We start from the raw sequence: 25,196 nt of genomic DNA, 5'->3' as shown, positions 1-25,196 counted from the left end.
ATTTATTATGTATTATTACCTAAGTACGGAGCAGTTATAGCCTCAATGTTCAGAAATTCTCCTTTATTGTGGAGCATCCTGGGAAATTCCCCTTTGGTTTCCCCTAAGTATTTCTCAAAGCCTTGGGCTTGGTTCATATGATTATGACTCCCATTTTCGATTCCCTATCAGCATATGACATGAGTTGTCATTGTTTAATCACAAGCTGCACTTGTGATAAATGTTGGATAATCAGAACAAAAGCACAGGAAAAATAATTAGAGGGAACCAAAGGGAAGAGGCTCACAGCCTTGAACAAGAGACTGTGTGAAGGTTTCTAAGACTCAGTCCCTGAAGCTCTGACAATGCATTTTGATCCTTGTCTTAATGCAAATGAATGACTCCATCAAATCATAGGCAGTTTGTCACAGTGCAGGTTATTTAGCTAGTTAATTAAAAGTCTGAATGAGCTGGTGCCTCTCTGCACTGGGCTCTGAAGATAACCAAACTGTGTTCTGACCAGGCAAGTTAATTTAAAATAAGTGACCTCAATTGGGTAATGGCTGCAAGTTCAAATTCGAGAATTGCTATAATTAGTCCCAGATGGATCTTAATTGTTCCTTCAGGAAACAGAGTGAGGAAGGGGGAAAGAGAAATGCCCAAGCCCCAAGTAGATGTTATTTGCCATATCTTTCAAAAGCAGGGGAGCCGACTGGGTTAGGGCATAGTTACTATGGTATAGCAAGACTTCCATTGCTGCTTTCCAAATGCATCCTTCTAGACGTAAAATGGGTGTAGCTGTTTTGGAAACAAGAACTAGAATTCAGCTCTCTTAATGATGTGATCTCAGGCAAGCTATTTAACCTTCTTATGTCTGTTTCTCATCTATGTAATGGAGAAAACACTATTAACCCTACCAATCTCAGAGGATGGAAGGAGATACTTTGCAAAACTGCTTTGAAAAAAAATATATAAAGCTCTACAAGGCTGTATTTATTCTTGCTTTAATCCAGGCAAGTTTCATAATCAGAGACTTTTGATTTTAGAGTATAATACTACTCTAGGTGTGTTTCTCTTTTTATTTTTTCCTTCTACTCTGCCATAAACTGAGTACCTTCTGAACTGCACCCCTTGAGAGGTGAAAGGATCCCAGCAGGCAGTATGTTCAGCACCGTATCTGTGTGGTGGTACGCGATGTTCTCATTTCTTAGGAGGTGTGCCCGCAGAGCTGAAAATGATTTCAGCTTTGTGTGCTTTTGGGAGAAGTCAGAGAGCACACACACTTAGCATTTCTTTTTTATTACAAAATCGGATCCTTCTCCATTCATGTTAATATAAATCTTTGACTTGAAATTACATGCTGGTACAGCACTGTGGTACCACGAGGTTAGTGTAAGTCACAGTGAGGGCAGGATGGCTTTATCTTCTCTTATTTTTTTATGTGAATGCTTGGTTTCCCTTCACTGTTCTGATACATTCCAATTACACATATCTTCCCAAGCTCTGGAAGCCAAAGGTAATAAGAATTTGTACAATGATAAAGATAAATAAGCGACAAAATCATAACCCAGTACAAAGCCTTGGAAGACCAAGAACTTGACCATTTGGGGATGCACAAATAACTGCTTTTGAAGCTACTTTTCTTTCTGGATTCCACTTTTTAAAGGGAATCGTATTGTGAAGCCCGCTTGAGTCCCCCTTAATGGAATGTAAGCATCTAAGACAGAGATTTACAACCTATACCTACTGACAGTAATCGCAACTGTTTATCATTTAAGCCTAACCAAAACTCGTTAAAGGAGCTTGCTTTGAAATCAGAATCTGTGTTCTGCCTTGTTAGATGAGCCAAGCAAATAATGGAGTCATGTCTCCCAGAATTGCATTGCTATCAAAGGGCTGTGCCTTTTGCTGAAAAGAGTTTGAGGTCATAATGAACAAATAAACAAACAAAAAACCCTGGTTCCACATTACCCTTCATCGCTGGGAAACACCCATCCATGGGAGCTGCAGAAGGCACAGATTGGCAAGGCTTTTGCAAAGGTTTAAGCCATAGGCTGAGCAGTCGTTTCTACAGGTCTCCCTGGGGAGTTTATGTGGTGCACCATGAGTAAAAGCCGCCAATATGCAGCGCACACAGGACTGGGAATTATTCTCCAAGTGATAAACGTCCGGACTTTTCTCCCCCTGGAAAATGTCAAGAAGCTATTTATTTAATTCAACAGATATTTATTGACCACTTACTAGGTTCCAAACTGTTTTAGGTGCTGGGGATATGGCAGTGAACAAAACACAAAGCACCCTGCCCTCATGAAGCCTATATTTTAGTTTGGTTGTCTGGTGATCACTCCCTCCTGTGAATTCCTATATTGTTTCTACCTCTCATCCTTCCCTCAGACTACTAAGTATTTACCCAAACTAGGCATGTGTCCGGCCATCCCAGTAAGTCCTCGAGGGTAGGGCCCCAGTTTAAACTCATTAGTGTGTACATCATTCAACACGGTGCCCTGTAGGCAGGTGTTCAGTCAGTGTTTGTGGATGATGAGAAAGAAGACGACTCCAAATACAAGGAAAAAGGATGAGAATTTATATTAACTTCAAATGTTATCTTTCTGGTTTAGTATGTTTTCTTACCAGACTCTTAACCTAAACACTAATTCCAGGCAGTTGGGTGGGAAGTGGGATGGGGGTGAGAAGGCAGGTGGCCTTTTCAGGGGAACCCATATGTAGATATCTATTTGGTCCCTGTATTGGCATAGTCTTGGGTGGTGTGGCACAAGGAAGATGGACATTGGAATCAGATCTGGGTTCGAATCTGTGTTTTTTCACTCACTACTTGTATGGCCACTATGTATTAGTCCCTCTCTCGGCACCTCAGTTTCTTCATTGTAAAATGATGGGATAGTTTAATTGCTAAGCAGAACCTTCTCGTTTCAGATATCAAGTTACTGTATTTCCTAGTGGAAAAAATTCTGTTTCTTGAGGATCAAAAGTCATGATGAAAGGTAGAGTCGTGTTCTGGTCAATATAGCCTATCTTCTTTTTTTTTTTTTTGCGGTACGCGGGCCTCTCACTGTTGTGGCCTCTCCCGTTGCGGAGCACAGGCTCCGGACGCGCAGGCTCAGCGGCCATGGCTCACGGGCCCAGCCGCTCCGCGGCATGTGGGATGTTCCTGGACCGGGGCACGAACCCGGCAGGCGGACTCTCAGCCACTGCGCCACGAGGGAAGCCCAGCTTATCTTCTTACTGGTATCAGGTTTCAACCATTCTGCTTTATGACGTCTGAGTTATTCTCAGTTTCCTAATTGGCACTGCTTATTAGCATTCACTCTGACAAGTGAGCTTGTCATACCTATGCAAATATAAATTTCCACCCCCTTCCACCAAACCAGGTGAACTACTGGCCCCTGAAGACTCAGTTCAACAAATCATCAGGAGAAAGCCTCCCTGGTCTCCGAGTCAGGCATGTTTCTTGTGCGTTCCCATTAGGATCTGTGTTCCCCTCTGTCATTGCCCTTAGACCTGATCATCTGTTTACTTCCTGCTTCCCTACTAACCCACGAGCTCCTTGAGGGCTGCAACAATGTCTTATTTGTTTTTCACTTTTTCTTTAAACTTATTACTAGCTCTTATCCAGGACAACAGACACAGACAGCATGGATAGGAATGTCTTACTTTCAAGGACAGCTTAAAACAGTCTCTTTACATTTCAGCAGTTCTACTGGAAAGGATTGTGCATAAGAGCCTTCTGTTTCCTTTTTTCATGCAGTTGAGAAGATAAAACCATTCACTCGTTTCTGCCACTTCAAATATTATTCTTATTTATGTAGATTCTATGAAGAGGACATTTGAGTAGCGGGTCCTTTCCAGTTTCCACAAAGAATCGAGTCTGTACTAGTCCTCTTTATGCAAAAAAAGTCTTTGTTAGATGTGTTGAGTTCTGCTGCAGTGAGATTGCAAACGAAACCATCCCCATCTTCCTCTGGAGTATGGTAAAGGGAAATTCATCTCCATCTGACAACTCTTCAGCTGAGCTCTCTGAGCAAAGCCAGTAATATGGAACTCATGAAAACAGTTTGAAGACTGAGCAGCTTTCTCTATATGTGGAGAAACCGTACCATTTTCTCTTGGCTCCTAAATCCTCCAGTACCTGGACCATTATTAACATTGCTCTTTTTCTTTAAAAATAGAGTTTGATGGTGAGATTATCATGCATGCATTCTTGACATGAGTTAAGAAAGTGAAGAGAATGAGTTGTAGGTCGCTGAGTGGTAGGGACCATAAAAGGAAGTGGCTAGGATTTCACGTGTATTGTTTTTTGGGGTGTTGAGGTCACTGCCTGTAATTCAGCAAGCAAGATGTTGTGGTGGAGGCTGCAGTGTACCGAATCACTGGGGAAGACTACTACTGGGAAGTTGTCTCGGGCAAAAAGTGCCCTCCTACTTAGTTTCAACATTTCATAATTGGTGTTTTAGCTTCAACAGGTTGGGTGTGAGAAGCAGCCCCTAACTCTTCTGGGGAGGAGAATGAACAACATTACCCCTCCCTAATGAAAGCAAATGCCTGAGGATTCAGGGATGGGTCTTCTGCTACCTGTTATCAAGGGAACTAATGTAGGAGAGTTAATGGCTCTGTTGGGAGATGCGTTTCCCGCCACTCCTTGCAACTCTCTCTGAGCAGCTGGTGGTGGTTGCCATGGACACCAAGTAGCAAATGGGCTAGGGTCAAAGTTTGAAGGATTGTGGCTGTGCTTGAGTGGGTGAGACTGAAATTAAGTTAATGTATGTACAAATAAGATGTGTTTCTTTCCGCTGTGCCTTTGAGAAAATGGCAACCAAGCGGTCTGTCAAGCAGCAATTGATTTGATATTGGCCAGGGAAGAGGGAGGAGAAGCAATTTATTGAGTAGGAGGTTCTCAAGTGAAGCACAGGCAGTAGTTTGAAATAGGTCAAGGGAAGTGAAAAGGGCTCTCAGAGCTGCTGAAGAGATAGTAATGATGGAAAGGCACTTAAGAATCGCCATTAAGAAGCTTTCTATAGTATCTTCTTAGACTGTCCATTGCTTCAGGGTCCCTGGATCCTCATTTCTTAATCTAAGACCGAGTATTACTGAGATTTCACTCCATTTGGTTCTGCGCTCTTATTTACCTCTGCAAGTGTGTGTGTGTGTGTGTGTGTGTGTGTGTGTGTGTGTGTGTGTGTGTGTGTCTTTTAGATAGCATTGTTTCAAATCAGTTCACCCACTTTTCCCTTTTCTATGTCCCCATTCTTAAGATGGGTGGGCACACTTTCTGCCAATGCTGAGCTGTGAAAGAGACTGCACCCTTCCTGCCCCTGTCCTCAATAATGATCCAGTTACAGCTAGAGCCAAAATTTCCACTGTTGGGACAATGAAAAGCATGGAAACAATTTAAGTGAAAGCACAGAAGTTTGAATACAGCACTCTTGTTTATGACCAGTTAACCCCACTACGGTAGGACAGTCCTGTTTGGCCCACAAAACCATAATCAACGCACTTGCCACCCTCTTGGTAGCACTCCCAAATCCAAACCTTTAAGAAGATCATAGAAAAGTAACAGCACACCGTCAAAGACAATATGAAGACTCCAAATATCTGGGGAGCATGTCCTAACCACCAAACTCTTCTCTTACTCCACCACGTCAGTCTCCCTCTCTTGAGACCCGCCTCAGATTACAGAAGGAGCTTAAATGCTCTGAGTTTTCAGGCTCGGTGACCACACGGTCCTTTCTTTGTTCATTTTCTCCTCCTTAAGAAATGAGGTGCAGTGACTCTAATTATAATGCTTGATATTTGTGGACTTGCCAGGGATTCTCTCCAGGGAATCTTCGAATACCTTAGAGAAATTGTCTGATTCATCTTAATGTCATTCTGGTAATGTCATTCAGGGAAGGCTTTTTCTGTTTTATGGCTAGGATGACGAGAGGTGACTTGGCGGTTGCAAGGTCACCCAGGGATCTTGAGATAGAACTCAGCCGCCTTTCTGGTCTTTGGCCTATAGTGCTAGATGACTTCAGAAGATATTTGTCAATTGCTATTCTTTTGCAGAGTAGGGTGTTGGCTGTATGTGTGCATCTGGAAGGCTGCTTGGTAGTTATATATATTTTTCAAAAGGTTGGACAGAGAACAGTGGTGTCTGACTACTAATCCCTTCCACTTTAGCTCTACCTCTAGTGACATGACGTAATTACCACCAGTCTCCCCAAGCCCTGGCCCAGGCCCGTTGAATTGTGCCCCTCACTTGTCAATTTGTTATAACCTTTGGGCAGAGACAAGTCTGACCCTGTCAAATCTGGACAGAAAGAAAGTTGCTCCAACAAGGGTGGGATTGATTTGACTAAAAGATCCAGGTGGGTGGTTGGTAACAATGGCATCAAACTGATCGAGGGCTCTTTCCCACCCTCAGTCTCATCAGAGTTCAGACCTTGGCATGGATCCGTCAGTGGCCTTTGCCCTTCCGTGTTAGTGCAGTAAAGAACTCGAGTGTGCACATTTTGTTTTATTTTTTGTTACCACACTTATTTTGCATCGGCTTGGCGTCTCTCTGTAAGGGAGTCTAGAGGTCTCAATTATTTAAAATATAAGCGTCCTGTGGCAATGTGAGCTTGAATGATAAGTAGCTTTTGTGTTGCTGTTGTAAACTGTGGTTCTTGCAGCCCTTATGAAACCGTTTGTTACAGCATCTGTTAGAATCTAGGACAAGACTCCTGTAATCAGGCAGCTGTGTGATGAACCTTCTAATTGCTATATTTTTGTTGCTCTTAATCTGGGAAATTTTCCTAATAAAGCTGGATGATGATTCTAAAAAAATCATTAATGTTTACAAGCCAGTAACTCTAACCCACAGGACCTTGTCAACCTCTCGGTGCCTGCAAAGGCTTAACTGGGACACTCACAGTGCCAGCCATATAAAGGAACAGGTGTCAGGGTGTTTTCCTCCCATGCCAATTGAAAACATATTCATGGCCTGTGGAGGGATAAAATAGTTATCTATGGTTAATGTTTCCTTTCTTTCTATTTTTTTTAAAGAATGGATCTGAGGTCCCACTTGATCTAAGTGATGAGATTAACTCAAATCAAAGGAGGGTATTTGTATTTTATTTTTCCATTTGAATTGGTTCATATTTTTATAATTTTAGAATAAGGTACCAGCCTTGGTCCTAAAATGTTGGTGTTAATGGGTGGGAGAGAAGGTCTTTTGACTTAATAAATCTTTACTGCAATCTACTCTACTTTTCTACGTGCACAGGGCATCCAAGCAAGATTTTCAGTCAGCAAAGAAACATTCAGTGATGGTCACTAGCCTGGAAATCTGAGAAAGCAGGAAAGCTGAGTCACACATTTTTAGATACTCATCATACTCTGCCTTCCAGAATTATTGCGTTGCCGTATCACCCCTACTACTGTAGCATGGAAAACCTGTCCTCTCCCCCTCCCACCATATCTAGCACTGGGTATGGTAAAATGGCTCAGGACTCAATCAGTAGTTCTTGAATTGAATTTCTTACCTTGTTTTTCACAGCACTGGGAAGCATAGCCTGTTGGGATGGGAAGGGACCATCATATTCAACACAGTTATTTTTACAGTTTAGGAAATGGAGGCACAGAGCGGTAGGGTGACTTTTCGAAGTCATACAGCTTGGGGCTAGCACCTAGGTCTCCTGCCTCAAGACTTCCGTACTCTGCTTTATAAAAATCCAGGATGTTTCCAGTCATCCCAAGGACTCTCGTGAGGTTCCCTAATGAAAATTTATTTGAATTTGCATTTATTTTTTAAAGTAAAACCTCCAAACCGCATAGGAAATAATCAAGCATATAATGAGGTATTACAGTTTTTAAAAATGGGAGAAGGGGAGGGAACTGTTGGTTGAACAGGAGCATTTCCTTTTTGAGACCAAAGTGTCTAGCATCTGAAATAAACAAGAGTCTTGCTGTTTCAAAGTAAGGATCTTGAATGAGTTTTTTCTCTTTATTTTCCCAGAGGGGATTTGCTTCTAAATATTCAGGAAGCCAGTCTAGTGTGAAGTATGACCAGAGAATCAGACCGTCCTTTTTAATAAGCCAGAGATTAAAATCTCTAAATATAGAATACTGACGTCTGCTACTAACTCTTAGGATAAATATCTTTGCATTTTCGGGAACAAGTTTATTTAAGGCTGCCAGTGAGTGTTAAAATCACCTAACATGTTGAAGGTTTTTACTGCAAGTACAGGGTCCTACTCACTTAGAGTCTGGAGAATGGTAGGCTGGACTTCAGAGAAACCACATCTGCAGTGAGCATCTTTAAGAAATCCAACCATAGGTTTTGCTTTTTTGGGGACACTGTTCTGCAATTTTGCGGTGCGATTCTGCTTCAGAATGTTTATTAGGGTAGTCTGAGATATGTTAAGTAATAGGATTAAATCACCACGTCATTAGGGTAAGAAATAGAGACCACTGGACACCGTGATCGGTGAGGTAAGAAAAAGGGTCCCTGAAAGGGATGAATGAGGCAACCAATTGATAGAGAGAAGCCTGGAATGGCTGGAGGTGGGGAAGGAAATGGTACATCTAGTAACATACAGTAAGAGATGAAGGAAGGCCGGTGGGTATGCTTCACTATGTATTCGTCTATGTCTGGAAGCATGCCCATTAGGAGACTGGGGAGCAGGGAAAGCAAAGAGGAATGGGATCTCTTTTTTTACATATGGGCCTGAACGTGTGCCTGGGAGAAGAAGATGGAGAGGCATAGGTCTTAGAAAGCCTTTGACCTCACATTTTATGATTTCATGATTAGTTTACTCATGTACAAAAATAAGCTGCAGGCTTTTCTGATTCCTTTTATTCTACAGCATGTATGTACCTAGACTTGATTATATTATTTTACATTTGGTGAGGTGTTGTTCTCTAACTTGATTCACCTTGCTAGGGGCTGTTACAAATTTTAAAAAGGGAAGAAAGAACGAGAAATTTTGTTTCTCCTAATGGTGCCCAGTATAGTACTCTGAATATAAGCCCTTGTGTGACGTTAATCTCAGAACAGTTGACTGGCCCTTGTCTGGGAAATTTTCCCTGTAAATTATAATACCTGTTCTAGAGGTCTGATACCTTTGCCTTCCTTCTTTTTCGTGAGTTGCCTCTTTCGTGATTATGCAGTGATTTCTTAGGTGGCTAGGCAATTTTATCCACTCCAAGAGGTCCTACTCTGTATGGCATCTTGTTTCTCTGTCATGCGGGTATGGCCTCAGATTGCCCTTTGAAATCCAGGTAAGTAACACCTGCCAAATCCCCTACCTGTGTTTGTCTTTTGAAGATTCTGAAAGACGTCTCCTTCAGTCCACCTGTAGACACAGGCTGGTAAATAAATGGCGTCCTGCTTTGGTTCAGGGGGTCTCCAGTGTAGCTGTACTGTCTCCTATCTAGTATGCAGCCCACCATATAATGTGACTATCGTGGAGCACACAGACCTAAGTGTGAAGTATAGAGCCACTACTACGTGGTGGTGGAAAAGTGTTTAAGTCTCAGCTTCTAACCATGCCTCTGAAAGCAGGTCTCTAGAAGAACTTTGGAATGCTAAGTATAGAGAATCTTTCTTAGACAACCTCTAGTGTTGAAAAGGATCTGACCAGACATATGGTGGGTTGTGGCGATGGGCACAGAAAGGAGGAGGAGAAATCTGAGTAACTTACTTCTCTGTCGCTGCCCCTTCAGACCTCTAATTTATCCTAACCATGTCCCCTAACCATGTCCATCTTCTTTTTTTGACTTTGGGTAGGGTGAAAGGGAATATCTATGGAATAAAGCAAAAAATGCAAGAGCATCGGGAAGATTCTCTGGAGGAGCTTGTACCCACCCCTGAGAGAGAGAAGTAGGATAAAAATCTCCCGGTTCACTCGCTATCCCAGTTCTACCAGATACTTGATTAACTTTCCCTAGCATTTAAGCTAGTCAGAGATTCCATTACTGTGCAGAAGCACCCTCCTCAACCCTGCCTCACCAGGCAAACATCACGATAGGTGATTGGAAGAGCTACGTTCACACTGAATGAGACTATTCAGAAAAAACCTACTCTCCAGGAATAAATTGGACATTTTGACAGGGGCATTTATATTCTTAGGCCATGAGAGAGACAGGAGCAGGCTCACCCCTAACATTTTGGGGGCCCACAGCAAGAGTACAAATGGAGGACTGCATACCACACACCTAAATGTTACAAAGTCCAAAAGCAAGATATGCCTTGGCCTGGTCTGTGTATCCACCTGTCAACCTAACTAAAGAGATAAACTGAGGTAAGCTCAAACTACGAGAAATTGAGTTTCTTTGGAAATAGTAGAGAAACTGCAGTTCAGGAAATACAAACTGTAGCAAGCTACAGAGGACTCTGTTGAGGGTTTGGGGTGGGCTGCATTTATGGGCAAGGAGAACAAAGAGGGGAGCACAAGAGGGGAACTTGTCCAACCAGAGCACAAGCAGTAAGTTCACTGGCTTGAGGACGGTAGGAGATCCTTGGCGGAAGCTCGTTGTCGGGAGATAAGGCTTGGAGGTCTGTAAATTAGGCACTTATGGGAAATCAGTCTCTCAGTTCTTGAGTTTCATTTTCCTGAGGACACACACGTGAGATTCTCTAGCTCATATACCCTGTTGGGGCAGGGTAGGGCAGGGTGGGGTGGAAGCTGGGCCCAGGGCTCAGAACTCCTGGGTGGACACTGGATCTACCTGAAAGCAGGATGGGGTGGACCTGTCAAGTTCTCCAAGAAGCCAAGGACAGTAAGTTCCCCAATCCCAACGGCTCACTTTTCTGACTTGGAGTTGCCGAGCAATTCTACGTGTCTGCCCAAACTCTCATTCAAGTAGTATACAGGGAGGGAGTGCAGTTATCTGGAAAAACGTATCTGCCAGACCCCTTCACTTAGAGGGATTTGGGGAGGCCAATTTTAAACAAAATTAGCCATTTTTCTCTGGTTTCCTGTGGCATGAGTTGTCATTTTCTCCTTCACTGCCCCTGCCCTTGACCCCATGTGCCTTTTTGCTCTGATCTGGGAGCCCAGTTTGGCTTATGTGTCCTTTTCCTTTCTCCCCATGATGTTCAACCAGCTACTAACCTTTCAAAAACTCTGAAGACCAAAAAGAAAAAAAAGTCTTTGCGTTCCAGTGTTTATGATATCAGGGGCCCTCTGAAGCGTGGAGCTCGAGGCGGTAGTCCTTATCACCTGGGTTTAAGGGTGATACTGGGTGCTCAAGTCTAGTGGCCCAGAAAAGCTGAGCACCCGCCCCAAATACTTACCCTATGGGCATTTATGCTTTTCCAGAACCAGTCTTATTTTAGGCTTGCTTTTCCAGGAGTTAATGGAGGGAAGGGGAGTTGTACCTTCCGGACTTTGCCAGTTACCTTCAAGTTATTCCCTAGTAAGGGAAGGAGGAAATGCGCAACCCCTAGGGCAGTTTTTGGTAAAATCATGAAGATTGTGGTTCTTTATCTGAGAATGAACGCACGCGGATGGAAATTCTAGGTGTACGTACATATCACTCTGAGAAAGCACCCTCTCAACTTACTCCTACTCCTGTGGGGCCCCTTGCAGTTAGATTGTTTTCGAGCCACAAGTGAATGAACCTGGGTGGGTTTAAGGGGCACATTTTCAATTCCGTGTGTTAATGGAATATGTCAAGCGGAGAAAACATCTGTGAAATTCTTGTTGTCTAACAATGCTTGTTGTAAACAGAGCAGCTGCTCCAGGTTTCATCAGGACGCTTATCTCTTATCACCTCTGCTGAATCCATTCCGATTGAAAGCCTCTGTCAGATGCAGGGCTGAGGAGTCTAGTGATTAACAGCATTTGGAGCCGGCTTCCCTGGGTTCAAACTCTAGCTCCACCAATTATTAGCCGTATGACCTCTAAGTCTCAATTCCTCCATCTGTTAAATGGAGATAATATTCCCATCTGCCTTTTAGGGCTAATATGAGGATTAACTCACATGAGATATAGAAATGGGCCCGTATCCGCCCACATTGATTAAAATAGTATCTGGAACATTGTAAGCACTTAATACATACTTGTTATTAAAAATACCCAGTTGTCATATGTAGCTCAAGGCTGTAGTGTCTTTAATTATTTTAAGTGACGCTGAAAAATCTGGTTAATTCTCAGATAGTCCTTGGGCTTATCAATCAATGTGTCTTACCCATTATTACACTGGAGAAAAACCAGGTTGTCTAGCATGCTAAACATATTAGTGAGAACTCAGCATAGCTCAAGTCTTAGACTTTGTTCTCATGATAAGACCTTAGACTGAGCTGATATCTTGGAAGATCCATGAGGACACTGTTCTTGAACAGCAGTCCCTAAATAACTCATCTTCATAAGCACAAAAACCTACCACTCATGAGCAAATAGCTATGGTTACCAGTTATTAAGTGCCTACTGGGTGCCAAGCACTGTGCCAGGTGCTCTCCCCATGCTACCTTGTTTGAGCCTCCCAATTCATGAGGATCCCATGAAGGGAAGGTAGTGGAATAGTCTTTTAAGATGAGAAAATTGAGCCTCAAAAAATTGTCACTTTCCTCAATGTCATGCAACAGGGAGGTGAGGGAGCTAGGATTTGAAGTCACGTCTGTTTGATTCCCAAGTTTATGTTTATTCAACCATACCACACAACATTCCAAGAAGAGAAGATGATACCCTCAAACCGTCATATGGACTGGCAAGTCAGCTCAATGTTGCACAAGGATCGTTGAGAGTAAGGGCTGAGACAGAGTGGGAGCAAAAAGGGGAGAGGAACTGGACAGTGCCAGTATGTGCTGAGTGGAGGGTGAAGCAAGGAGACGACATAAGCCTCTAACGTTTTTATTTCACTTGACTGACGTCTAGCCATTGGCAACAGTGCTGTAAGTGACCAAAAGGGCTAGGCATATTTTGGAGTGAGCAGTGTGTCCTTTGTGTTATAGCCTTATACTTTACAAGGGCCCCTAATATTGTTCATCTTGTTTAAACTGTTATCTTTAGAAACTTGACTTACTAACTTGGATGTTTCGTTTCTTAAAATGACTGTTTTTGAAGTGACAGTCAAGGTCCAATGAAAGGAACTTAAGAGATTGACCTGCTTCAGGATTCTGTCCTTAAGAAGCACTACTTTCCATGAGGAGGTGATTTTAGCTCGAAATATTTCTGGGGGAAATCAGACTTTCTATATTTTTTCTGCACAGCACATTGAAACATATTGGTTTGGACTCCATTAAGTTTGCATATGCTATAATTCAAGCAGGGGCTATGCTGAGATTTACCTTTGAATTATCTATGGAAAAAATAAAAACATGGTAAAGACCGAAGGGGGGGACTTCCCTGGTGGTCCAGCGGTTAAGACACTGCGCTTCCACTGCAGGCGCGGGGGTGAGGGTGGGGTGCACGGGTTCAATCCCTGGCCCTGGTGGGGGAACTAAGATCCCACATGCTGCATGGTGAGGCCAAAAAAAACAGGGAAAAGATATCCAATGAATAGGCAATTAGGAAATATTGTTACCTATTTAATAAAATAAGTCTTCTATAAGGATATTTACTTATCAACACAGAGGATTAACTTGGAATACTTGTATATTCCTGAAAACAATCTTAAAACTATTCTAGAACTGACTATTCTAATTCAGAATGGCCTCACATTCATATAGCCCTAGCTGGTGAGATTTTTTTTTTTAACATCCTTATTGGAGTATAATTGCTTTACAATGTTGTGTTAGTTTCTGCTGTATAACAAAGTGAATCAGCGATATGTATACATATATCCCCATATCCCCTCCCTCTTGCATCTCCCTCCCACCCTCCCTATCCCACCCCTCTAGGTGGTCACAAAGCACCGAGCTGATCTCCCTGTGCTATGCGGCTGCTTCCCACTAGCTATCTGTTTTACGTTTGGTAGTGTGTATATGTCCGTGCCACTCTCATTTCGTCCCTAGCTGGTGAGCTTTTACTTTCCTCCAGTTTCCTCTCTCCTGTAATGAGTACTTTCTGATGCTGACACTCTCCCTAGTCTAGTTAAGCTTATTTGCTCTGGTACGGTCCTCAGGCCTGCAGAACGGTTGGTCAGTGCTCTCTTTATGATAACTCTTTATACTTGAGGATAGTAATTAAACTGCCTCTTGGGTCTCTTTCACCAGGGTAAACAACGCCAGCTCATTTAGCCTTTCCTCATAGGCCCTATTTTCTAATGCTTTTATCGTTTTTTGCTGAGCTTCTCAGGATCTTGTCCAATCGCTTTTCAATTGTTCTAAGATGTAACCTGATGAACGGGCCTAATCTAGGGTTTGGCATTGGCTAAATATTTAATAAATGACTTAAAATTAAGGAAGATGGTTTAGTGCAGGCGTAAGAGCACTGGACTAGGAGTCAGAAGACTTGAGTTTCGTCCTTGCTCTGCCACTTACTAGGATTGGGCAGAGAGCCACATTTGGACAAATCATCTAAATGTCTCTAAGCATCAATTTATCCATCAATTTATCATCTGTAAATTTAGGATAAACACATCTGCCCTGCCTGCCTCCCATAGTGAGGCTCAAATGAAATAATCTATGTGAAAACCCTTTGTTTAGCATCAAAGCACGATGTAAACACTATGTGTCAGGAAATTTTCTGAATGCTTTGCATATATTAACTCACTGAGGTACAGTTAACATTTCCATTTTACAACCAGGAAATGGAGGCTCAGAGAGTTAAGTAACTGGCTCTAGGTCACACAGCTAGTAAGTGACAGAATCCATGCAGATAAATATTAAACATCCAACAGAGACATTCATTTTATGGGGCCTGACCTTCAAAAGCAGTCCACAGGTAGACACACCACTGGGATGGGGGATCTCTTCAGTCATGGGTAGATAACTCTATGAGAGGCAACTTTTTCAAAAGTGAATGTTTAGGTTGGTCATTGAAGAAGGGCAGCTGTCCACCAGTGGGGGGGCCTCATGAATACAACACAGTAATAGGAATGCTGTATCAGGTCAGGTCAATGGTTCATTCTTCCTAGGACACCTAAATCTTCCTATGGAAAGTGCTCTTAATTCTTGGATTCAAGATCTGCAGTTTCTAAATATTCTCTATGAGTTCTGACAACCCTTCATGGTTTCAACTGTCTCTAGCTCTGCCCTTTTGTGTGTTAATTCTTGCAGCTATAAGTTTGGAATACTTTCCTCATAGATTAACTGTTAAGGAGAAATATTAAAGACAGAATAGCACCTAATTGAATCTTTTTCCGGCTGCGGTCTGAAGAGTTGAAAGAGATTTTAAAAAAAAAGAGCTTTGGAAAGAAACATTGGAATAATTTTGATTTACCTCATAAATGTTTGAACATTCATAGCGAAAATTAGAACTTAAATCATGAAATGGGGAGGTTATGCTATATAGTAGTATATTGAAAACCTGCTTATATTTGAAAAATTGTACCATATTGAGGTCTTTGCATTAACACCATTAGATATAGAATACAATATGAATTTACTTTATGCCAAAATCTCATCTATAGGGAATAGGGTTGTAGTGGTGTAACAGGTTCTTCTACCTCAAATAGTTGCACGAAGTATCATTTTATGGGAGACTATAGACGTTGCCTTCCATGAAAATAAACTCAAAGTTGAAAATACCTTTGGAGGATGGGAGCATTTTGGGGGAGGACTTGATACTATTTGAGTTATAAATGTTATCTTTCTAACTAGAATCTGTAGAGTGAATTACGATGTTTGTCAAGAATGGTTGGGAACCAATAAGAAAAAGTGGGTATCTCTGTATCTTAGTAGTCAATTTATTTAAAAAAAAGTTTACTCTAAAGAAATATTATGTTGAATTTGTTGCTTTTAATAATTCATTTAGTGAGAAATCTATTTTTATATAAAGAAATAAATTTTGGCAAATTCATGATATCAGAACAAGCTTGAGCACAGAGCTACCATCTTAAACCTTTGAGAAAATGTGTACTTTAATAATCACATCATGTGGCGGTAGCCACCATTTTGCCTCTTGATGGAAGCACAGCAAAATCACAGTAGAACTTACTGAAATGTGCTCGTTCAATAATCGTCCATCTAGCCATTCATCCACCCATCCATCTTTCCATCCAACACGGTGTGCCAGGTACCCTACTGGACACTGAATATACAGTAGTGAACAAGACAAACATGATTCCTACCTCACAGTACTTAATGGCCTAGTAGAAATTCCTTAAATGGTGAAGAAAGCAATCATGAGTAGATAGTTTTATGACAGTTTTTTGAAAGAGGGGAAAGAATAAGTGAAAGTAACTCTCTAGCCATAATTGAATGTTGTTAAAACTTTTCTTTGAACAATGTTCCCTGAAAAATTGTATAGAAAGTATTATGAGAGATGCTGTGAATGTGCATACGGAAGAAAGGAAGATAGTGAGACATTAAAGAGAGGACAGGGAGTTAGCTTCAAGATGGTGGAAGAGTAAGACGTGGAGATCAACTTCCTCCCCACAAATACATCAGAAATACATCTACATGTGGAACATCTCCTACAGAACACCTACTGAAAGCTGGCAGAAGACCTCAGACTTCCCAAAAGGCAAGAAACTCCCCACGTACCTGGGAAGAGGGGATTAAGAGCGCTGCTTAAAGGAGCTCCAGAGACGGGCGCGAGCCGCGACTATCGGCGTGGACCCCAGAGACTGGCATGAGACGCTAAGGCTGCTGCTGCCGCCACCAAGAAGCCTGTGTGCGAGCACAGGTCACTCTCCACAACCGCCCTCCCGGCAGCCTGTGCAGCCCGCCACTGCCAGCGTCCCGTGATCCAGGGACAACTTCCCCGGGAGAACGCACGGTGCGCCTCAGGCTGGTGCAACGTCACGCCGGCCTCTGCCGCCGCAGGCTCGCCCCGCACTCCGTGCCCCTCCCTCCCCCCGGCCTGAGTGAGCCACAGCCCCCGAATCAGCGGCTCCTTTAACCCCGTCCTGTCTGAGCGAAGAACAGACGCCCTCCGGCGACCTACGCGCAGAGGCGGGGCCAAATCCAAAGCTGAGCCCCTGGGAGCTGTGAGAACAAAGAAGAGAAAGGGAAATCTCTCCCAGCAGCCTCAGAAGCAGCGGATTAAAGCTCCACAATGAACTTGATGCACCCTGCATCTGTGGAATACATGAATAGACAAAGAATCATCCCAAATTGAGGAGGGGGACTTTGGGAGCAAAGATATATAGATTCTCCCCCCTTTTTTCTCTTTTTGTGAGTGTGTATGTGTATACTTCTGTGAGAGATTCTGTCTGTATAGCTTTGCTTTTACCTTTTGTCCTAGGGTTCTGTCTGTCCGTTTTTTGTTTTTTTTTTTGGTTTTTTGTTTGGTATAGTTTTTAGCACTTCTTATCATTGGTGGATTTGATTTTTGGTTTGGTTGCTCTCTTCTTTCTTTTTCTTATTACTTAAATTTTTTAATAATTATTTTTTATTTTAATAACTTTATTTTATTTTACTTTATTTTATCTTCCTCTTTCTTTCTTTCCTTCTTTTTTTTCTCCCTTTTATTCTGAGCCATGTGGAGGACAGGCTCTTGCTGCTCCAGCCAGGTGTCAGTGCTGTGCCTCTGAAGTGGGAGAGCCAAGTTCAGGACACTGGTCCACAAGAGACCTCCCAGTTCCACATAATATCAAACAGTGAAAGTCTCCCAGAGATCTCCATCTCAACGCAGCTTCACTCAAGGACCAGCAAGCTACAGTGCTGGACACCCTATGCCAAACAAATAGCAAGACAGGAACACAACCCCATCCATTAGCAGAGACGCTGCCTAAAATCATAATAAGGTCACAGACACCCCAAAACACACCACCAGACGTGGACCTGCCCAGCAGAAAGACAAGATCCAGCCTCATCCACCAGAACACAGGCATTAGTCCCCTCTACCAGGAAGCCTACACAACCCACTGAACCAACCGTAGCCACTGGGGACAGACACCAAAAACAATGGGAACAACGAACCTTCAGCCTGCGAAAAGGAGACCCCAAACACAGTAAGATAAGCAAAATGAGAAGACAGAAAAACACACAGCAGATGAAGGAGCAAGATAAAAACCCACCAGACCTAACAAATGAAGAGGAAATAGGCAGTCTACCTGAAAAAGAATTCAGAGTAATGATAGTAAAGATGATCCCAAATCTTGGAAATAGGATGGAGAAAATACAAGAAACGTTCAACAAGGACCTAGAAGAACTAAAGAGCAAACAAACAGTGATGAACAACACAATAAATGAAATTAAAAATTCTCCAGAAGGGACCAGTAGTAGAATTACTGAGGCAGAAGAATGGATAAGTGACCTGGAAGATAAAAGAGTGGAAATAACTACTGCAGAGCAGAATAAAGAAAAAAGAATGAAAAGAATTGAGGACATTCTCAGAGACCTCTGGGACAACATTAAATGCACAAACATTCGAATTATAGGGGTCCCAGAAGAAAAAGAGAAAAAGAAACGGTCTGAGAAAATATTTGAAGAGATTATAGTTGAAAACTTCCCGAATGTGGGAAAGGAAATAGTCAAGTCCAGGAAGCACAGAGAGTCCCATACAGGATAAATTGAAGGAGAAACACACCAAGACACATATTAATCAAACTATCAAAAACTAAATACAAAGAAGAAATATTAAAAGCAGCAAGGGAAAAACAACAAATAACACACAAGGGAATCCCCGTAAGGTTAACAGCTGACCTTTCAGCAGAAACTCTGCAAGCCAGAAGGGAGTGGCAGGACATATTTAAAGTGATGAAGGAGAAAAACCTACAACCAAGATTACTCTACCCAGCAAGGATCTCGTTCAGATTCAATGGAGATATTAAAAACTTTACAGACAAGCAAAAGCTAAGAGAATTCAGCACCACTAAACCAGCTTTACAACAAATGCTAAAGGAACTTCTCTAGGCAGGAAAAACAAGAGAAGGAAAAGACCTACAATAACAAATGCAAAACAATTAAGAAAATGGTAATAGGAACATACATATCGATAATTACCTTAAATGTAAATGGACTAAAAGCTCCAACCAAAAGACATAGACTGGCTGAATGGATACAAAAACAAGACCGGTATATATGCTATCTACAAGAAACCCACTTCAGACCTAGGGACACATACAGACTGAAAGTGAGGGGGATGGAAAAAGATATTCCATGCAAATGGAAATCAAAAGAAAGCTGGAGTAGCAATTCTCATATCAGACAAAATAGACTTTAAAATAAAGACTATTACAAGAGACAAAGAACGACATACATAATGATCAAGGGATGGATCCAAGAAGAAGATATAACAATTGTAAATATTTATCCACCCAACATAGGAGCACCTCAATACATAAGGCAAATGCTAACAGCCATAAAAGGGGAAATCGACGGTAACACAATCATAGTAGGGGACTTTAACACCCCACTTTCACCAATGGACAGATCATCCAAAATGAAAATAAGTAAGGAAACACAAGCTTTAAATGATACATTAAACAAGATGGACTTAATTGATATTTATAGGACATTCCATCCAAAAACAACAGAATAATCATTCTTCTCAAGTGCTCATGGAACATTCTCCAGGATAGATCATATCTTGGGTCACAAATCAAGCCTTGGTAAATTTAAGAAAATTGAAATCATATCAAGTATCTTTTCCGACCACAACGCTATGAGACTAGATATCAATTTCAGGAAAAAATCTGTAAAAAATACAAATACATGGAGGCTAAACAATATACTACTTAATAACGAAGAGATTACTGAGGAAATCAAAGAGAAAATCAAAAATTACCGCGAAACAAATGACAATGAAAACACGATGACCCAAAACCTATGGGATGCAGCAAAAGCAGTTCTAAGAGGGAAGTTTATAGCAATACAATCCTACCTCAAGAAACAGGAAACATCTCAAATAAATGACCTAACCTTACACCTAAAGCAATTAGAGAAAGAAGAACAAAACACCCCAAAGTTAGCAGAAAGAAAGAAATCATAAAGATCAGATCAGAAATAAATGAAAAAGAAATGAGGAAACAATAGCAAACATCAGTAAAACTAAAAGCTGGTTCTTTGAGAAGATAAAGAAAATTGATAAACCAGTAGCCAGACTCATCAAGAATAAAAGGGAGAAGACTCAAATCAAGAATTAGAAATGAAAAAGGAGAAGTAACAACTGACAGTGCAGAAATACAAAGGATCATGCGAGATTACTACAAGCAACTATATGCCAATAAAATGGACAACCTGGAAGAAATGGACAAATTCTTAGAAAAGCACAACCTTCCAAGACTGAACCAGGAAGAAATAGAAACTATAAACAGACCAATCACAAGCACTGAAATTGAAACTGTGATTAAATATCTTCCAACAAACAAAACCCCAGGACCAGGTGGCTTCACAGGCGAATTCTGTCAAACATTTACAGAAGAGCTAACACCTATCCTTCTCAAACTCTTCCGAAATATAGCACAGGGAGGAACACTCCCAAACTCATTCTATAAGGCCTCCATCACCCTGATACCAAAACCAGACAAAGATATCACAAAGAAAGAAAATTACAGGCCAAGATCTCTGATGAACATAGATGAAAAATCCTCAACAAAATACTAGCAAACAGAATCCAACAGCACATTAAAAGGATCATACACCATGATCAACTGGGGTTTATCCCAGGAATGCAAGGATTCTTCAGTGTACACAAATCAATCAACGTGATACACCATATTAACAGATTGAAGGAGAAAAACCACATGATCATCTCAATAGATGCAGAGAAAGCTTTCGAGAAAATTCAACACCCATTTATGATAAAAACCCTGCAGAAAGTAGGCATAGAGGGAACTTTCCTCAACATAATAAAGGCCATCTATGACAAACCCACAGCCAACATCATCCTCAATGGTGAAAAACTGAAAGCATTTCCACTAAGATCAGGAACAGGACAAGGTTGCCCACTCTCACCACTCTTATTCAACATAGTTTTGGAAGTTTAAGCCACAGCAGTCAGAGAAGAAAAAGAAATAAAAGGAATCCAAATTGGAAAAGAAGTAAAGCTCTCACTGTTTGCAGATGACATGATACTATACGTAGAGAATCCTAAAGATGCTACCAGAAAACTCCTAGAGCTAATCAATGAATTTGGTAAAGTAGCAGGATACAAAATTAATGCACAGAAATCTCTTGCATTCCTGTATACTAATGATGAAAAATCTGAAAGTGAAATTAAGAAAACACTCCCATTTACCGTTGCAACAAAAAGAATAAAATACCTAGGAATAAACCTACCTAAGGAGACAAAAGACCTGTATGCAGAAAATTATAAGACACTGGTGAAAGAAATTAAAGATGATGCAAACAGATGGAGAGATATACCATGTTCTTGGATTGGAAGAATCAACATCATGAAAATGACTCTACTACCCAAAGCAATCTACAGATTCAATGCAATCCCTATCAAACTACCACTGGCATTTTTCACAGAACTAGAGCAAAAAATTTCACAATTTGTATGGAAATACAAAAGACCCAGAATAGCCAAAGCAATCTTAATAAAGAAAAACAGAGCTGGAGGCTCCCTGACTTCAGACTATACTACAAAGCTACAGTAATCAAGACAGTATGGTACTGGCACAAAAACAGAAATAGAGATCAATGGAACAGGATAGAAAGGCCAGAGATAAACCCACACATATAAGGTCACCTTATCTTTGATAAAGGAAGCAAGAATATACAGTGGAGAAAAGACAGCCTCTTCAATAAGTGGTGCTGGGAAAACTGGATACCTACGTGTAAAAGAATGACAGTAGACACTCCCTAACACCGTACACAAAAATAAACTCAAAATGAATTAAAGTCCTAAATGTATGGCCAGACACTATAAAACTCTTAGAGGAAAACGTAGGCAGAACACTCTATGATATAAATCACAGCCAGATCCTTTTTGACCCACCTCCTAGAGAAATGGAAATAAAAACAAAAATGAACAAACGAGACCTAATGAAACTTAAAAGCTTTTCACAGAAAAGGAAACCATAAACAAGATGAAAAGATAACCCTCAGAATGGGAGAAAATATTTTCAAACAAAACAACTGACAAAGGATTAATCTCCAAAATTTACAAGCAGCTCATGCAGCTCAATATCAAAAAAACAAACAACCCAATCCAAAAATGGGCAGAAGACCTAAATAGACATTTATGTGAAGAAGATGTACAGGTTGCCAACAAACACATGAAGGGATGCTCAACATCACTAATCATTAGAGAAATGCAAATCAAAACTACAATGAGGTATCACCTCACATCAGTCAGAATGGCCATCATCAAAAAACCTACAAACAATAAATGCTGGGTGTGGAGAAAAGGGAACCCTCTTGCACTGTTGGTGGGAATGTAAATTGATACAGCCACTATGGAGAACAGTTTGGACGTTCCTTAAAAAACTAAAAACAGAGCTACCATACGACCCAGCAATCCCACTACTGGGCATATACCCTGAGAAAACCATACTTCAAAAAGAGTCATGTACCACAATGTTCATTTCAGCTCTATTTACAGTAGCCAGGGCATGAAAGCAACCTAAGTGTCCATCGACAGATGAATGGATAAAGAAGATGTGGCACATATATACAATGGAATATTACTCAGCCATAAAAAGTAACGAAACTGAGTTATTTGTAATGAGGTAGATGGACCTAGAGTCTGTCATACAGAGTGAAGTAAGTCAGAAAGAGAAAAATAAATACCGTATGCCAACACATATATATGGAATCTAAAAACAAAAAGGTCATGAAGAACCTAGGGGCAAGAAAGGAATAAAGACACAGACCTACTAGAGAATAGACTTGAGGATATGGGGAGGGGGAAGGGTAAGCTGGGACAAAGCGAGAGAGTGGAATGGACATATGTACACTGTCAAACGTAAAATAGATAGCTAGTGGGAAGCAGCCGCATAGCACAGGGAGATCAGCTTGGTGCTTTGTGACCACCTAGAGGGGTGGGATAGGGAGTGTGGGAAGGAGGGAGACACAAGAGGGAAGAGATATGGGGACATATGTATATGTATAACTGATTCATTTTGTTATAAAGCAGAAACTAACACACCATTGTAAAGCAATTATACTCCAATGAAGATGTTTTTTTTTAAAAAAAAAAAGAGAGGATGGGGTTTTCGAATAATGTTAGTTTAGTTTTCCTGAAAATATTTAGTAATAATGATTTTTTTTCTATAGCATTTTACGCTTCTCAAAGCAATTATACCAATCATGTGAGGAAGAGCAAATTTTATTTCCCATTATGTAGATGACACAACTGAGGCATAGATATTTTAAGTTCTCAAGATCCCACATCTATATCGAATTCACAGCTCTACCCACTGCTTTTTCTACTACGTCATGCTGAAAAATTCCAGACTCCAGTATAAGGTCCTATAAAACCCCAAAGAGTTATCAGAGTGTACACTATTCAAGAAGCCTAAGTCAGTAGCACAAAAGAAGGAAAACAAAGTATGACAAGGAGGATGTTCCTCTGCTTTAGGCTATTAAGTAGGTCACCCAGTAAGAGGCTATTTTGGTTTAAAATTTTAGAGGGCATGTAGTACATACACCAGCATCACTGACCTGATTCTTCACTTTCAAGATCTAAGAAAATCAGACAGTTTTTTTTTCTTTTGGAAGGGAGGGGTGTATCATTGGGGGAGCTTAAGAGAATGTTAGTTGGGAAATTTGATTTAGCCAGGCTAGTGCTCTAGATTTTTTGTGAGGTTGATTCACTAGAGATGGGGACAGCTTTGTATCTCTGTGATGCAGAGTCAGTGCTTCCCTCCTTCCTTCCTTCCTTTCTTCCTTCCTTCCTTCCTTCCTTCCTTCCTTCCTTCCTTCCTTCCCTCCCTCCCTCCCTCCTTCCTTCCTTCCTTCCTTCCTCCCTTCCTCCCTTCCTTCCTCATTCTTCTTCTCTCTCATCCCCTCCCTTCACTTTTCTTACTGCTGTTTTTTTTTCTTTGTATTCTTTTCTTGTGGGGGCATATCTGACAAATTGTTAATATTTAATTTGCTATAAAACAGCTCTCCCAAGCAATGGCTGCTCACTATAATTTCAATCTCTGAAGCTGTTTTGGCTCCTAGGTACACTGGGATCGAATTAGAATGGAAATGTTTCCCTTACAGTTTTGTTTATGACAGCATAGGCACTTTGTTATTAACTGGCAAACTGAGACTTCTAAGGAAAATAATAAACTTTCACCACATTTCTATTTGACTCTTTACTCCAAACAGAATATCCATCTGGCTTAGGGTAAAACAACTCTTCTTATATGTTTCAGTCTTAAATTTAAATATCCAAGATTAATAATGAATATATTTTGATCCATTGAATTGTATTTTTCCCCAGTCTGGTGCTTTTTCACTTTTTTTCACATTTTAAAAACCATAAACATTTTTTTCTCATATGCCATCTTACTTTAAAAATGGTCTGCAATTATATATATACATATTCCCATTCATTCTCTCTTGCTCTCTCTTTCAAACCAGAGCGATATTCTTCCAAAACACCCACAAATTCAAACCTAGTGAATACTGCTCTGATACTTTGCAACTAGGCCCCTGAAACAAAAACCCTACCCTTCTGCCCTGCCTAATCCCTTGTCTGTTCCTTGCTGGGAGGGAGGTGTTGAAAGGAAGGGGTTTAGTTTGAAATAGACAGCTATCTATGAAACAGAGGTGTGAAAGGGTGTGTTTATCTGATAAGTAGCATTAAATTGCAGAGACTACCAGATTAATCATGGTATGCAATTTTCAACAGCTTAGATTTTCTTTTATTTCTCTCCTTTTCTGCAGCCACTGGGGAGGAAAAAAGGAATAGAGAGACTATCAAAACTGTTGGCAAGTTTAATCTGTTGGCTACTTAATTTATTAGCAGATATGGGAACTGCCTCAGGTTGATGATTTAACAGGTTGGCTGGGCGTGGAATAAATCTCAAACGTACCTGTTCCAAAATTGTGTTAATCCTTTCAACTTCGCAGTCAATCAAGTATCGCTTTTCCTGCCTCCTGTCCATTTCTTCAATGATGCGCCTGAATTCTTGGACGTCCTTTATGTTTCCCACAGACCTTGCTGTCACTTGCCAGTTGTTTTGCACTGCTGCTTCCATAATCGCTTGGAGGATGGAAAATCCTGAACGAAGGGAAGACAGCTACATTGATTATTTTTTCTTTTAAAAATCTTTCCGTAGGTATTAAAGGTTCTACTGAG

The 25,196-nt window shown here is 41.1% G+C and overlaps 1 protein-coding gene across 1 annotated transcript in view; it reads right to left on the bottom strand.

Annotated features, from left to right (window-relative positions):
- GRIA3 (glutamate ionotropic receptor AMPA type subunit 3) overlaps positions 1-25,196 on the bottom strand; it is a 289,448-nt gene that overhangs the window by 123,129 nt on the left and 141,123 nt on the right. Inside the window, exon 4 of the mRNA XM_079910123.1 lies at positions 24,931-25,118. Within this exon, the coding sequence (XP_079766249.1) occupies positions 24,931-25,118 (188 nt within the window). The remainder of the gene's footprint in view (positions 1-24,930; positions 25,119-25,196) is intronic.

The sequence above is a fragment of the Stenella coeruleoalba genome, assembly GCF_951394435.1.
Source record: "Stenella coeruleoalba genome assembly, chromosome: X".
NCBI classification, from domain to species: Eukaryota; Metazoa; Chordata; class Mammalia; order Artiodactyla; family Delphinidae; genus Stenella; species Stenella coeruleoalba.
The sequence above is the reverse complement of the archived record's forward strand: the minus strand, read 5'-3'. Positions and strand labels throughout refer to the sequence as shown.